The sequence below is a fragment of the Dermacentor silvarum genome, chromosome 5 (assembly GCF_013339745.2).
Source record: "Dermacentor silvarum isolate Dsil-2018 chromosome 5, BIME_Dsil_1.4, whole genome shotgun sequence".
Lineage (NCBI taxonomy): Eukaryota > Metazoa > Arthropoda > Arachnida > Ixodida > Ixodidae > Dermacentor > Dermacentor silvarum.
The window spans coordinates 182,479,630-182,496,777 of NC_051158.1; the positions used below are offsets into that span (position 1 = coordinate 182,479,630).

At 45.1% G+C, this 17,148-nt stretch overlaps 1 protein-coding gene across 8 annotated transcripts in view; it reads right to left on the bottom strand.

Moving 5' to 3' along the window:
- Nucleotides 1-2,255: 2,255 nt before the first annotated feature.
- LOC119454627 (keratin-associated protein 21-1-like) overlaps nt 2,256-17,148 on the bottom strand; it is a 569,870-nt gene continuing 554,977 nt past the window's right edge. For all 8 annotated transcript variants that reach the window (XM_049666920.1, XM_049666918.1, XM_049666916.1 and 5 more), the window contains exons 2-5: nt 5,844-5,871; nt 3,576-3,792; nt 2,698-2,873; nt 2,256-2,362 (exon numbers count right to left, since the gene is read on the bottom strand). In XM_049666920.1, coding sequence (XP_049522877.1) covers nt 2,716-2,873; nt 3,576-3,792; nt 5,844-5,855 — 387 coding nt within the window. In that variant the 5' untranslated portion in view covers nt 5,856-5,871 and the 3' untranslated portion in view covers nt 2,256-2,362; nt 2,698-2,715. The remainder of the gene's footprint in view (nt 2,363-2,697; nt 2,874-3,575; nt 3,793-5,843; nt 5,872-17,148) is intronic.

A 17,148-nucleotide genomic window follows, 5' to 3' on the forward strand; every position in this document is an offset into this window, starting at 1 on the left:
TTTGCGTGCTTCCTTAACCTATCGTTAGCGCATCTCCAAGTTTGGCGAACGTACACATTTCCGCACCTTGAAATAACTTGATAAACTACACCTTCTGCGCATTCGACAAAAATCCGCCTGCGCTTTATGCCACAGTCCCGCTGCTTCCGGGTCGATCATTCTGCAAACCTTTGACAGCTTGTGGGGCGCACAGAACACGACTTTCACGTCGTAACGCTGGGCCACCTCTTTCAGATTGTGCGAGAGCGTATGATAGCGTAGGCAGAAGGTTTCACAGCTACCTTGTGCCTACGCTGTCCGCGGGCTTCGCACTTTTGCGGCTTTGTGTTGAGTTTTTTGCGAAGGCCTTCTGCGACAGAAATGAGGAGGTGCTGAGGACATCCGGCCCTCAACAGTCTTTCGGCTTGATGGTTGAACGCATCTGGGATACAGTGTGGGCGAGATTTACCGAGAGCGTTCTTTAGGTACAACGTGGCAATAGCTCGTTTAAGGAGATCTCTGTGGACGGACATTAAAGGCAGAAATAGTTTGTTGGCGCGCGGCTCACTGTGCCAGCAGACACCTAGACCTTTAAACCAGAACCGGATATCTAAAGATCTAATTTGGCCATTGACCGCGAGTTGATGCGTTAGTTGAAGCAGGCTCATTACATCTTTGCCCGTGGCTAACACCTGCTTTCAAGTTCAATGGCCTGCGCTAGGTCGCGGGATCGAGTCCCGGCCACGGTGGCCGCATTTCGATGGGGGCGAAATGCGAAAACAACCGTGTACTTAGATTTAGTGCACGTTAAAGAACCCCAGGTAGTCCAAATTTTCGGAGTCCCACACTACGGCGTGCCTCATAATCAGATCATGGTTTTGGCACGTAAAACCCCATAATTTAACTTTTAATGGCCTGCGCTTCCCAATTTGAAACAAACAAAAAATCATCGACAAAGCGGAAAAGTGTAAGAACATTCTTACTCGTGAGCATGACCCGTCTGAAATGTGCAAGCACTAAGTATTAGAAAAGGTGGCAGCTCAAGAAAGACACCGACGGAGACGAGACAGGGATGAGCGCTGAACTTCCATGAACGTTTATTGTCAATGTTTCACGAGTATATACACACTGTCCGAGCCAGGAGTTATCATCTGTGCATGCGTAAATATGCCAGCTCTTTGTCTGAAAGCGTGATGGAGGCTATGCTGACACATCCATCGCCGAGTATAGAAATCCGTTCAGATTCTACGATTTCCTGAGTCACACGCGTTTTAATCTTCCTCATAGTGGAAGTGTTTACAAGGCCGGGCGTACAGTCCTTGCAAGGGAGACAACAACTTGCCAGAAAACCTTCGACATCGTTTCCTTCACGCGCATGTTTTACGCTGTTTGCGCGCTCCTTTAAGGTATCGTTAACATGCCTCCCAGTTTGGCCGATGTACACCTTCCCGCACCTTACAAGAATTTGATAAACTACACCTTCTGCGCATTTAACAAAAGGCCGCCTTTGCTTTATGCCGCAGTCACGTTGCTGGTCTGCCTCCGGTGTTAACGACGGGTTAAGGGAGCATGTAAACAACGTAGAAAATGCGCGTGAACGAAAAGATTTCGAATGTTTTCTCGCAAGTCATTGTCTAACTTGCAAGGACTGTACACCCGACTGTACGCTTCCGTTATCAAGAAGAGTAAAACGCGTGTGACTCAGGAAATAGCAGAATCTGAACGGATTTCTAGACTCGGGCAGGGATGTGTCAGCACGGCGTTCATCTTGCTTTCAGACAAAGAGCTGGCATATTTACGCATGCGCAGATGATAACCCCTGGCTCGGACAGCATGTATCTATTTGTGAAACATTCACAACAAAAGTTGGATGGTCAGCGGTCGTCCCTGTCGTCTAGTCGCGTTCGTGTCTTTTTTGTGCTTCCGCTGTTCTGATATGTAGCAACACGCCCAATTCGCCCCATCAATCAAGCTTTAAATAAACGCTTGAGGCAAATACAGGCTGTAATAAGACTATCATTGGGAGACCCCAAGAAGTTATTTACAGTTTGCAACTTCGGGTACAATAAAGCAGGCAGTTCATTCTGGCCACGTCCTGCACTAATGTTCTGTGGTGCACTTGTGCAGGAACCCATAGGGAGGAGTGCAAGTGCATTTGGTTGTTAGTGTATAGCTCTTATGTATTATGTATGAACAGAGCCTAGAGCACTAGGCTCTGTTCGAGCCTAGTGCTCTAGGTTTGTTTGCTTTGCCGTACATGAAAGAATACACACATGGCAACAATTTAAAATAAATTAACAATTTTATTTTCCCATTCCTTGTCACCCTCTTTTTGGCCCGTGTACCGGATACATCTTCCCTTTGACTCTTGTTGGATGGTTGACTGCCGAAGAAAAATGCATGGTTAGGTATCGAACACATTCTACGGCTGAAATCATCTCTGTGTAGAATTCGAACAAAAAAGGGTTCTGCTAGAATAATCCACAGTGTAAGAGCAATTCTTCTGGCAAGTCAAAATATTGATAACCAACGAAAAACTGCACTCTGTGCAACGAATAAACATTTCAAGAGCACGATTGTTAGCGTCATTACTTCTTTGACCAACATATTTTGTCAGCATTACCTCCAGAAGAATCTACAGCATTTTCATTGCAGCAGCAATCCACGCCACCAGCACGTCTCTGCACATAAAGAGTAAACTTTGATGATAGCGCTCACCTATAATAAACGTGGTATTTAGCCGTAGTGTCCGAAGCCATGACCGTAGCCGTAACCGTGGCCGAGGGCAAGACCGTAGCCAAGACCGTGTCCGTAGCCAAGACCGTGTCCATAGCCAAGACCATGGCCGTAGCCAAGACCATGGCCGTAGCCGTGAGCAACGCCAACAGCAACAGCTGTGAACAGATACGCTGAATGAATTATCTGTGCAATGATATATCACAGCTACGCCTCTCTCAAGTTCGCATAAAATGTACGTCATGGTGCTGTGAAACATAATTAAAGAGCCCATTCAGAGAAATACTAACAGTTCTTTTTTGGCGCATGCGATTTAGGCAGGGGTGCACCAGATTGCAATTGTCGGGGGCACAAGTTACTGTTTACTGATTTAAAAAAACACTTATTCGCCCAAGTTTCAGCCCTTCTATAGGCATGAATAGTAGAGAAGCAATTATTTTGCTAATACTTTCTTCCTGACTCGTTGCAGGCCGTCCACGCCAGATCACTCAGGAAAACCATGACGAATATTGTTTTTCTTGTACTAGTGGAAAGCAGTTCTTATGACATTCTGTATTTATCTACAGGATTTGGTCGATCAATGGAGAAGTTGTCAGATGCTTTAAGCAAAGATTAATAGCATGATAGATAGTGCAAAGTCGACTATATGATAGACATTGCCCAGGGCACTGTTAGTGCTGGTACCTTCCAAGTGGTACAAATCACCGTAATGATCGAAATAACTCCATGCGAACATGGGCTTTTATGTGCGCATATGTACGTTTGTGCATGAGCGTGCTATTGTAGGGGCTTGAAAGTAAATGATTGGCTTTGCAGTATGACCAGCGAGCCTGCCAGGATCCTGGAAGTGTAACACTTACCACGAGCTGGAGCATGATGAACAGTCTTCTGCACAGAGGTGGCAACAACGGCACCGTGGTGACCGTGTCCGTAGCCGTGGCCATAGCCGTGTCCGTAGCCGTGGCCATAGCCATAACCAAGACCGTATCCGTGGCCATAGCCGAGACCATGGCCGTAGCCGAGGCCGTAGCCGCCGGCGTAGGCAGCGGCGATGACGCCAAGGAAGGCGAGGAGGGTCTGCAGATAGCAGCAACGCAAGTCATTAGATTAGACTTTTCTGCTGTTGAGTTCTTGAATCTCGTATCTCGTAGTAGAATTTCTGCTACAATATATTCGCAGGTTTATACAATTTTTTAATACACCGCCAGGGACAAAAGAAAAGAAACAGGACTGTGCGCTGACAGCTCTTTGACGATATGTTTCTTTGCTTTGTCTGCGTGACTGGCGCTGTTTTATAACTGTTACCTCACCAGCTATCGCTACTTATAAACATCGGTTGTGCATACTTTCCCCCTCTTCTCTATCATGACAGGATTAACAGTCGACATTTACTAATAAAAACGACAAACTAGTCTTCTCATAATGCCTTCAGTTGATTGGTCAGTCGGTCGTTCGGTGTGTTATCACAAAACGATGGTCAGCAGAAAAAAAAAGCTCTCAGTGGTGATTAAACTCATGACTTGTCGCTTGCGCACCGAAAGATGTTATCACTGCAGCACGTAAATTCCAGTGAAGCAACCAACCAAATGGAAGGAGCACGTCATGAGCCTCGGTGCATGTGGACACTACACTTCGTACTTGATTTGCACTAGAGACTACAGTGGACCACTGCATGTATTCGAACTCAGTACGTTACAGCGAAATAGCAGAAGCCACCAGACGCACCACTTTGTGCGTGTTTCGATGAGGACTAGAATTGCCGCTGCAAGCACCGTAACCTTATGCACTTCAGTAAAATGGCACATTGCCCTTATCTCTGCCCACATGTTGCATCTGTAGTTGAGAATTACGGAATACATGTCAGAGGGAATGTTAATGCAAATGGATGAGATTGTAAGCGTGTCTACATCTTCTGATGATGTCAGTGAATCTGTACCCTCTGTAAATTGTAATAGGTTATAACTAGTTGCATTCAACACATTACATATGACACAAACCCGTTGTGAAGTGATGGGGAAAACACATCAGTCATCGGCTATGAGTTTTCGTTGGCTGTCGCGATTACATTTTATGTCGTCTCAATATCTAAAACTCTTTACGGCCATATTTAAAGTACTGCAGTCAGGATGACCCGGTCATTGAATGATGGAAAATAAATACATCTATCAGTGCATAGGTTACATTATAAAGAACAAATTTCATTTTAAGAGAATATCTTGGCAGAGAATATATTTTTTTTCCATAACATTGCTACTTTTTAGGCTAACGTACACATACCATCACCAATAAAAAGTGGATTAAGGTATCGCATCACGCGTAATGGCGTCCTACAATTTTTTTTGTTAGCCTCTGACGAACAGACTTTTAGAAGGCGCTTAAGCATACAATATACGATGGTATTCGTGAAGAAAGCTGCCTGGTTTTTTTGTAGAAAGTGGGGCAAATCTTCCACCGCGAGCACTAAAGAAGCCATCAGCATGGTGCTTATCTCCCGTGATTTTTCAAAAACCAGCGAACTTAGCATTATCAGGCCAAGGATGATCTGCAGGTGGTTTGTAATATTGCATTACTGTCAAGCTTAAGCACTACCTGTTAAGTTATTTGTTTATAAATGGTCGCTTCTTTAATTACTTGCTCTTTGGGAATGAGGTGCTAATAAGGCTGCGGGAATAACAACAGCAACACATGCAATAAATAGGGATCATCATCATCTTCTTCCTGTTTCACGTGTTCTACGAAGGCCTCTTCCTGTGATCACTAATTACTACTGTCTCGCGTCAGCTGACTTCATCCTATCCCAGTAAGTTGTTTAAACTTATGACAACTTCGATTGCGTTGCCCTTTTCAAAGCACCCATTTCGTTACTCTAGCATACTGTTGATTGCGCTATGCATTACATAACCTGCCTCTCTCCACTTACAGAGCGGATTGTTTTATTTCTAACGCAGTTGATCTACAATACGAGACAACACAATATCAGATTACATTAGCGTATATCTTTTTTCTCATACATCAAAGATTCAGGGTCACGAAGGCAAAATGCATATTCAGTAATTAGGCTGCAGTTAAAGTGTGTAGATGTCCTCTTCACACAGCTGCCTATGCGAGCAAAGTGTCCAAACACTTACGTATCCGTTCATGGTGGGTTTGGGTGCTCGGAAACGGGAATTTCCAGTGTCCGGAGCACCATTCCTTGCGTGCTTTTATACCGCACTGACCGCTGCACCCGACGAGAGGAGCTGTGTACGGATTCCCGAGGGGAGGGTATTTGGGAGTGAAAGCAGTGGAACCACAAAATGACGACACGCAAAGGACGCTGCGAAACAACCAAAAAATGAAAGGGGCCAGCCTTCTCGCCGTTGGTCTCTATTATTTCACCCGAAGGCACGCTCGTTTAGCAGTAGGCCTTCGCTCTATCTGCATTATTGTTTTCTACCTCTTGCCGAGCGACCTGCGGCGATCCAATTCTTTCGTCGCCGTTGTGTCCGCGATGCTGGAATGGGCGTCGGCCGCCGGAGCTTGAGTTTTCGATTCGCGATGACCTCGCACAGCTTCGCCAACGCTCGAGGTGTCGCACACTTACCCTCGTTACTTACGTTGGCGCCATACTGGTCCTAATTGCTGCGTTTTGTTTTTACTGTTCCCTCTTATCGGCGTTGCACACAGCTGAATGTCGAGGTGTTTCTTTTTTCATGTGTTTTGCCGTCGTGTAAAAATTTTGGACATCCACAAATGGCGGTCGAATTGCATAGATTCTTGGACTTTTTTATTTTATAAGAGAAAGTGGAGGAAAACATGTCTTGCGGATACCGAAGAATGAATTCTCTATAGCAAAACCTAATCTACCCAAAAGAAGTGTTTTTATTCAGTTATTTTTATTGATGTGATATAAGTCTTGCCTCGTGCTAGGTTTCTTAGTTTTGACAATTTCTCTGACAGATATTTCTATATGAATGAAAAGATGTACACCCATGAGCAAAACTATGTGGACCAGGGGTTGCGCGATAAAGCCGATGTTTTCCTTTGCGTGTGAACGCAACTTGGAATGGAGGACTGCCGTCTAAGCTTTGCAGTGCGAACTTTTCAGCTTACTCGTCAATTCCAGTTTATGATTGTTAATTACGAAGAAATTAAGTTTTTTTCGGCAGCCCTGTGGTCCGTATATATTGGCTCACGCGTGTACGGAATTTACTGCTTACTTAGACGTAATACAGTACTGACTACTTCAACTTTTTAGAACTGACTAGGCACTAAGCAGTTGTGTCAAGGTAGACCAAGTTGTGACATTATGGTCAACTACGTAAGCTGTCATATTAACACTTTCTCTCATCGGTCGCATTGCAGGATGTCTTATGGTTGGCCTAGTTGGTATTTGCTTTGAGACACCATTGCTGCTGAAAGGATGCACACGCAAAACGCAGATGCGTAAGAAAAAGCAATCACGACGACTGATTTATTCCAGGCACGAACACAAGAATTAATTAACACGTGTTCAGCACAAGAATAAATTACCCCGTGTTGCATTAATGAAGCTACTTACGAAAGCTTATTGTTTGTATTGCGGATGTGCGCGCTGCTGCTGTTGCCTGATGGTGGCCCCCTGTCCTCGTCAAACTGTATGCTTACAGCTTTCTTGCCAGGGTGGCCTTCAACACTACTTTGTGAATGTTGTAAATAAAACTTGGCTGGACTTGGCTTGAATAAATGTACGCATGATCGCACGCGCAGAAGGCATCATTCACGCCTGGCGAGTTAACCAATATTCAAAGAATCTGACCTGATAGTTATGCAGCTGTATTTACCTATTCATGGAAGAAGCCGTAAAATATGGACGCAGCATGAAATCAGTGAGAAGAAAACTTCTCACTGATTTCAAGGCAATATGTATGCACTGAACGATAAGCAGGGTAATATCAGCAATTTTGGTGACATAGTAAAAGCAGCGAAAGACGTCTATACTGACCTGTACAATTCCCAGAGCAGCCAAGCTACATTCGCTCTAAGTAGTGATGACCCGGATACAGAGGCTCCTTCTGTAACTAGCGATGAAGTTAGAAGGGCTTTGCAAGACATGACCCGGGAAAAACTGCTGGAGAATATGGAATAACAGTTGATGTTTATTAATAAAAGACAGAGGAGATATCATGCTTGAAAAGCTTGCGGCCCTTTATACGCAATGCCTCACGACTTCAAGTGTACCAGAGAAATGGAAGAATGCCAACATTATACTACTCCATAAGAAGAGAGACGTTAAAGAACTGAAGAATTATAGACCCATTAGCTTGCTTTGAGTTTTGTATAAAATATTCACCAAGATAATTTCCAAAAGAATCGGGGAAACACTTGACTTCAATCAACCAAGAGAAGAAGCTGGCTTCAGGAAGAGATATTCTACAATAGATCACAGGCATCCACGTCATCAATCAGGTAATCGAGAAATCTTCGGAGTACAATAAACCTCTCTATATGGCTTTCATAGATTATGAAAATGCATTTGATTCAGTAGAGATACCAGCAGTCATAAAGTCATTGCGTAATCAAGGAGTACCAGGAGGCATACGCGAATATCTTGAAAAAATGTCTACAAAGATTCCACACCTACATTGGTTCTCCACAAGAAAAGTGCAAAGTTGCCTATCAAGAAAATAGTCAGGGAAGGAGACACAATCTCTCCAATACTATTGGCTGCATGCTTAGAATAAGTATTCAAGCTCTTAGACTGGGCAAGCTTAGGAGTGAGGATCAACGGCGAATATCTCAGCAACCTTCGGATTGCAAATGATACAGTCCTATTCACCAACAATTGCGACGATTTACAACAAACGATTGAGGCCCTTAACCTAAAGTGTGTAAGAGTGGAGTTGAAAATTAATATGCATAACACAAAGATAATGTTCAATAGCTTGGCAAGTTAACAAGAATTCAGGATCGCCAGTCAGCCTCTAGAGTCTGAAAATGAGTACGTTTATCTAGGTCAATTATTGTCAGGGGACCCTCATCATGAGAAGAAAATTTACAGAAGAATAAAATTTGGTTGGAGTGCACACGGCAGGCATCGCCAAATCCTTATTGGGAGCTTACCACTGTCGTTGAAAAGAAATGTGCACAATCATTGCATTTTACCGGTGCTAACATATGGGGAGAAACTTGGAGGTTAACAAAGAAGCTCGAGAACAAGGACCGCAGAAAGAGCGATGGAACGAAAAATGTTAGGCCTAACTCAGAGAAGCATACGGGGATTTCTGGTATTCTAGTTCACAGTATGAAGAAAAAACGGAGCTGGGCAGGCTATGTAATGCGTAGGATGGATAATAGGTTGGCCATTAGAGTTACAGAATTGATACCAAGAGAAGGGACTTTGAGGCACGCCGTAATGGGGGACTCCGGATTATTTTGACCACCAAAGATCCTTAACGTGCCCCCACGCACGGGACACGGGCGACGACGCGACTTACGTCAATGCCCCTCCCCATTCGCCTTTTCATCAGCTCCCTCTCACAGCATTCTCACATGGTTAAAGGGGTCACTCCAACCAATTTCCCCTGTTCAGCTCTTCTTTTCCTCTCCTCTCCCGTTAAGTCGCGTGGACCCTTTTTAGGGGTCACTCCAACCCCTTTCCCCCTGCTTTTTTTTCTTTATTGCGATAAAGACTTACCGTTAAGGCATAATTTTTGATGTGTATATGTGTATTATATGTGGGCCTTGAGGTCTGGGTTGAGCTCTTCTTTTCCACTCCTCTCCCGCTAAGTCACGTGGCCCCATTTTAGCGAAGTCCAACCCCGGCACAGGGTCCGCATAAACAGCTTCGCTGTAAACTCGAAATTTAGCAGTACGCTACACTTATATAAGCGGTTCAGGCATCCTCAACATCCTTGGCCAGATTACACATGGCTGAACTCAAACCGCTCGATGAAAGAACATTTGTGCGTATAAATTGATTGATTGCTTGCTTTATTTGCTTCGTTACAGTACAGTGTAACAGGAGGCGGAGGGAAAAACCGTTCAAATGACGGCTTGAGGGATCCTCCGCATCCTTCGTGTACAATGGCAGCAGCTGAAGGGCATCACTAGTTATCACAGCACTTTTTTTTACTGTCACATTGTTTTACGTAAAGATCGTCGTAGAGAAAAACTGAAAACATGGTTATACTATGAGGTACCTCCGAGACTCCCACGTCCACTTCGCCCACCGCCCGACAGATGGGAGCACCGGTCTAGCATTCTACCCTGTTCTTCCCGCCTTTAGTTTGGAGAGGAGAGTTGAGTGAGTGCCTGCCCCGCTGCCATGGAACACTGTTGTCTTGAGTCCCGCTCGCGCACGCTAGCCCTTGCATTGTTTCATATGCCTTACCAACATTAATAAAGACGTCGACCTGCATCGACGTTACTGCCTTCGTGTCCAGCCTCGAGCATCTCGCCCCAGCATCGCCCTCACATCTGGCGCAGTCGACCAAGAATCTCGCCTCGCCGTTCGCTCACGCCGTGCCGCGCTCCTGACAGGCACGTCTAGTCGCCTCCATTGTCTACCTCCTTGCTCCCGCCAAGTAAGCGCCATGCCGGGATTGAATTGGGCAGAAGTCAACGCTTCCACCGTAGCATTCTTCAGCACCGAGTTTCTGCAAACCGAGCTCATTCGCCGTGGAATCGACGCTACCGGGTCAAGAGACGACCTGATTCAACGTTTGACAGCGTGTCTGGAGGAAGCTCGTGCAGCGATTCCCAAACAAGCACCGAGACCAGCCTCGGCATCAGTTTCCTCGGCCAGAGTGCAGTTACATGCCTCGCCCCTTACTCCAACGGTTTGTCAAGCAATTCCAGGTGCAACCTCGCAAGTGTATGCGCCCACCTCGTACGTCCCACCGCCACCCTGGTCCTACCCCACGCAGCCGCTCGTTTGCAACGCCGCAGCCGTGCCAATGCATGAAGTTTTTTTGGCTGCCACAAGAACCGCACCTTTTTGAAACACCACCCAGCTTTGTAACGACTCCATGGTACCCCCAGCCACCATTTGGAGTGCCATTTTCCCCAATGTCGTCACCGCAGTACCAGGCCCCTTCCTTGCCACAGCTGCAAGTGACCACCATGCCCGACGTATCATCTACCCTGCCATTGTTCGCGGACTGTCACAAGCAAAGTGCGCGTTTGTGGATTCAGGAGATTCAACGAGCGCAGCAGCTCACTTCGTGGTCGCCAAAAACAACCCGCCTCATCGCAGCAAGCAAGTTGAGAGGCACTGCGAAAAACTGGCACCTGAATCTTGGCGCGAAGTTCCCGACTTGGGATACGTGGCGTAAAGAGTTCCTGGACGCATTCGCCAACGAGCTTACTCTACTGCAATGTCGGCAGCAAATTATGTCCCAAGTACAGTCGAGCTCTCAGTCACTTCGCGACTACGCCTACGCAAAGCTTCGAGTAATCGATAAATGTCCAGCGCCACTGGCGGAGCCTCAGAAGGTGGAATATCTCCTTCACAGCATTCAGTGCGCGGGAACCGCGAAAGCGTAGCAGCGCAACGCCCATCAACAGTATCCAGCTTCATTGATATATGCACCCAGCTTGACAGGGCTATGTAACATATGCAGATCGCAAGCAACCTGGCTGATCATCCTGAGCATACTCTTCGCAGTCAAAATAACGGAACTACACCTTCCAGACAAGTCTCTTCTGCATCATTAATGCATTCAGTGGCACCTCCAACAGTCGGCAGTTTCAAGCACATCCGTGTGCCCCCGTCTCACCCTGCCAGTCTTCCACATAACCGTCGCATAGCAGGTCTACCGCCTGCTGAGAAGGAAGCTCGGTACTCAGCTCTGTCACAATGTTATGGTGCCCCTGTGTTTCGACCAGGACAGTCATTGAGCGAAGCTGTTTGCTTAGAGTGTCACGAAAAGGGTCACCTAGCATTGAAGTGCCCAACAAAGCCAGAGACTGTCACACAGCAGCCAGCCGCAGCTTCAACATCAGCAGCAGCCCCTGCGCTACTACAAGCCCTTTGGAAGACGTCCATGGCTCCCATCTGGAGTGTTCATTCTTTACAGCTGACATTACACTCTTGGGCTTCTACGATGCCTTCCCGGACACAGGGTCCAAGATAACTATAGTGACCAAGTCTGCAATCAAGAGTCTTCCACTGATGCCCTGGACACACGAGCCCCTAGCCGTTGTTGGTGGATCAAGCATGCATCCCGAAGGCACGATCTGCCTGAAGATTACAGTGGGCCCCATAACAGCCCTAGTGGAAGCCGCTGTGATCAGCAATAATGTCTTGCCGGTGATACTGGGTGAAGATTGGTTTCGTGCCTGCAATACAAGACTTGTGTTCGAGCCTCCAAATCCAGCCGAAAATCCACCTTCTCGCCTCTGGTACAGTCATACAGGCGCACCAGAAGATGTATCCCCGTGCCTCATGCGCAGTAATTCTTCGGCAGTCTTTCCTAGCTCAATGTACTGAAGTGCCATGTTCAGGCGGTCTCCAGGAAGCACCTCTCACAGGCATGGAGTCCCTTTGGAAGCCTTTGTGCAAAAGCCTGCCAGAACAAGCCACTGTGGCTCCAGAAGGTACAGTAGCTGTAACAATTCATCCTGACCTTCCTCCCGCTTTTCTTGCAAAGGACCTATCAGAGATGCAGCAAGTAGCTCTGGCTATGGCCCTTTCAGATCATCATCTCACATCTGCTCGTGATGAGGAGGACATCGGCCATTTCCAAGGTGTGGAACATTGCATAGACTGAGTGCCCGATGCCGTGCCGTACAGCCGAAGTCCACGTCGACTTGCCTGTCTGTTTGCATTGCTAGCGCTGTAATTTTTCGTTTTCTTCTCCAGTTGTGTAAGCAGCAACGGCTCATTATTATCTGTCCTCCGCAAGGCCTCCCCAGAAAATCAGCCGTCATGTATAACTAAGTTAGAGGAAGCAGTATTCGCGGTAAACACTACACTCAAATTAAGCACTGGCTTCAGTCCATTTGAGCTACTCTACGGGCATATCCCAAGGCTACCAGCGGAACGCTACCGGTCAGTGAGCAAAACCTCGCTCACAGATCGTCTTCTGGATGTGCAAGCACATTGTACTGAGGCCATGGCTAACTGCGAAGAAGACAAGATCGCAGGAAGAACATCTATGACAGAACGCATCGTCCGCATACATTCAGTGTTTGTGATTTTATGTTGATCCGTCGCCAACAACCTGTGCTTCAAGGGCTTGAGAAACTGTCCCGTCGCTTCAGAGGCATCTACCGCCTAGCAGAACGTCTTACTCCTGTCACATTTAAGGCCATCCAGGTTTCAAGTCCGTCCACCAGGCATTCTGCTCAGCCAAGAACAGTGCACATTTCACAACTGAAACGTTATGTGCCATAACTGCCTGGGGGTGAAGTGCCTGGAACACACAGCGTCAACTTTGTCTTCGTCCTCTGAACAAGATTGGCCTTCGTACCCTCAGCAGTGAAAACTGCCAGCGTGCAGCAATCAACCGGCAGTGTGTCACGTAGCTCAGAAACTGCATCTGCTTTGCCGCTGAACGATCAGCGCCCAGTCAGACAGCGCATACTGCCCACCCATCTTCAGGACTATTAAGTGGACTTTTGAAAGTGCTGTGTTTGTGTCCCTTGCAATTTCTTTGGAGTCTGTCATTGCCTGATTTTGGCTTTAATCCATGTAGAACATTTATTGTCTTGCCTCGTCTGTTGCTATTTGCCTGTCATATGCCTCTGTTTTCCTACCGCTTCATGCCTAGTATTGCCATACATTGCCTGTTGTCTTTGTCTAGCGTTTTCTCCACTTTGCTTAGCCTTAGTTGACATTGTAATCAAAGAGGACTTTTATCATAAAAGTGGGGCCGGATGTGAGGTACCTCCGAGACTCCCACGTCCACTTCGCCAGCCGCCCCACAGATGGCCGCACCTGTCTGGCATTCTCCCCTGTTCTTCCCGCCTTTAGCTTCGAGAGGAGAGCTGAGTGAGTGTCTGCCCCGCTGCCATGGAGCACTGTTGTCTTGAGTCGCGCTCGCGCACCCTAGCCCTTGTATTGTTTCATATGCCTTACCAACATTAATAAAGACGTCGACCTGCGTCGAAGTTACTGCCTTCGTGCCCAGCCTCGAGCATCTCGCCCCAGCCTCGCCCTCACAATACATAGCTTATACAACAAAGAAACCTGCTGCAATCTTCTGCACCTAAATAAATTGCTACATAGTTTATACAACAAAAAGAGCCGCTAATTCTGCGACACTTAAATGAGACACATCTATACCTTTGCTTGTGTAATGATTTAGAATTCGCCGAAGAGTACATCGAAGCATTTGAAAGCCATAATTAGTACGAAAGTAAGGAACGTTCCACACTTCTGTATTTCTTGTTTCGTAGGCCTTTTCCTTTAAGCGAAGTTTCGACATCTCCATAAACAAAAAGTTTGAGCGTTTGCAGCTAAGACACTGCTCTCGTAGCAGTCTGTATTGATATAGGTAATTCACTTTCATTATCCTATATTTTTAAGTAGTGGGTCGCTAGGGGCTACAATTATAGCGTTGTCTATCAGCATCAGTATTTTTTTTCTGTATTCTCATTAATTTTGTTAAGTTTGTTTCTGTAGTTGTTCCCCAAACCCAATAGAAGTAGTTAGAATAACAATTAAACAGCGATTTGTATATCAATAATATCACCGAGTTGGGGATGAGGTACCGGATACGGCTTTATATTTCAGTTATATGGCTTGATTTTATTTCAATATTATTGACGTGATCATCATATTGCAAACAACTGGAGAAATGTACCCCAAGTACTTTCACTGACTTCAATATTTCTATATCTGAGCCTCTAAACACAATGTTATTCTGCAAAGTCACTTGTTGACCTTTCGAATGAAAAAAACTGCGGCTCTTGTTTTAGTTGCATTTATTTTTAGCTTATTTTTACTTGTCCAGCTGTCTAACTTCTGTAACACATCATTAGCTTTACTAGAAAGAATAACATTTGATGCTGAGGTGACAAATATACTGATGTCATCTGCATAGATAATAAACTTAACTTCTGGGGAGATATGGACTAAGTCATTAATATATAAAGTGAACACTGAAGGGGCAAGAATGCTCCCTTGTGGTACCCCTGAAATTATCTTCTTCTTATCTGATACTAAATCATTTATAGAAACGAATTGACATCTATGCGACAGATAGCTTTTAAGTAGCATGAGTGGAAGCCCGCGAATGCCATAATGGTTTAGAGAGAGAGAGAGAGCAAGGAGAGGAAAGGCAGAGAGGTCAACCAGAAGAGCGTCCGCTTTGCTACCCTGCACTAGGGGTAAGGGAAAGGGGAATAGAAAGAGAAAAATAGGGTAAGAATGAGTAACTAATTTTTCGAATAAAATGCCGTGGTGAAATGCTTGGCCAATGCTTGAGTGGAATGCTTGTGTGATATCCACAAATATCCCGACCACTTTATTTTTTGTTCAAACTGTTGTAGAAGATATTCTTTTTGATCCAATAGGGCGAGTTCTATAGACTTATGTTTTTGGCAGCCATATTGCGATTTTGTCAGGACATCTATGCTGCAAAAACAGAAGAAGCGACTAAAAATAATATTCTCGAAACCTTTAGAAAATACGGGGAGAATAGATATCGGTTGATAATTTGCAACGTTATGCTTGTTCCCCTTTTTGTAGAGAGCCGTTTGCATTTTCGAAGGAAAAACCCCTGTCGAAATACTGATATTGAATACGCGTGTTAATGCTGGACTGATCGGATCGATAACATATTTCACTGGTTTTCTTTGCATGCCATCGGCGTCGCAGCTGCGACTCTTTTTTAAGCCGAGGTATACTGTGCGGACTTCTGGTTCAATAGTACCTGCTAAGAAAAATGAGTTTGTAGCTTCTGGACCCAGAGTTCGGCAAGCAGCGGGTGATCTGTAATTAAGTCACTGTAAACGAACTAATCATTAAAAACGTTGGCCATAGCCTCTCCACTGACCAAGTTTCCATCATGGAGTACCTCCTTAATTTGTTCTGTTTTCGGATTGCGGCCCATCAAAGAGTTTATTCTACTCCATAAAACATCTGCTCGTTTTGAGCACAAAGTAAATGCTTGTATGTGATACAGCTCCTCTGATTTCTTCATTTCTTTACTTAAGGCATTTCGGAAGTGCTTGAAAGCAATTAGGTCCGCCTCATCGCACGTACGCATTAATTTTCGAAATAATCTGTCTTTTTTTGTCAATTTTACGTACGAGATCGCGCGTAATCGAAGGTTTCCGACAACCTTTACGTTTATTCGGCTGTTGATAAGGAAAGTGTTTTTTGTATCTACAGATAAAGGATTCTAAAAAAGCGTCATTCATAGGCTGCATTCGCATCATTTGAGTAAAAAACATTGTCCCAATGCAATGTGCCAATCTCTGAACGGAAGGAATCTAAAGCGGTGGGCGAGACATGCTGATAACTTTAAGGAATGTCATTCTGAATTAACGTAGGTGCACCTGTTTTTACAGAACAACATATCGCCATGTGATCACTGATAGGATACGTAAGGACAGCACAGGTCACACACGACAGATCACAATTTGTGATAAATAAGTTTATGGTAGCCTCCGAAGACAGAGTAATTCTAGTGGATTTATTTATAATGTTTTCACAACCGTTGCATGAAATAATAGTTTGAAAGTCACACTTTTTCATGCCGTCATGCCCCATGTCAATATTGAAATCGCTACCCAGTATAACAGTGTATTGATGTTGATTTACAAATGTTAATAAAACATCTACAATGCAAAAAAATAAGACCAGTTACTATGACAGAATTAGACAGCAGCTATGACATCTTGAAACTGAACACATAACATCTCGTAATGAGCAGTAACTAAAGTGAACTTTTCGAGCAATACGGCAGGTAAAGAATTATCAAGTAGCATAGTGACACCACCCCCTCGACGACTTGGCCTATAAACAGAGAACGTTTTCATATGAGGTAGTTCAAATTCTTCTGAAATATCTGATTGCCAGGTTTCTGTTAGCATAACTACATCAAAACAACCTTTCATTTAATTAAACAAACACTCGAGTCCATTCACCTTGTTTCCCATTGATTGTACATTTAAATGGAAGCATCTTAGAAATCCTCTTTGTACACTTTCAAACGTCTTCGCTAACTCACGAAGGGCGATATATTCGAGGTCAACCATTTTACAGAGCAGTAAAAAAAAAACTAACGAACAGCTCAAACACAAATGCATCAATTGTTCAACGCTGAGAAGTCATCCTCACACCTGATGACCGGCGCATGCTCTCCACTCTTCCTACGCACCAAGACCTTCCCATTGGAATGCCATGCAAAGTGATAGCCAACTCTCCTAGCCCAGATTTTAGCTGCTACTAAGAGAGCCCGGGAACGCTTGGTCATATTCTCAGTTATGTGAACATTATCTTGTTTCTGCCTCAAGGATTTT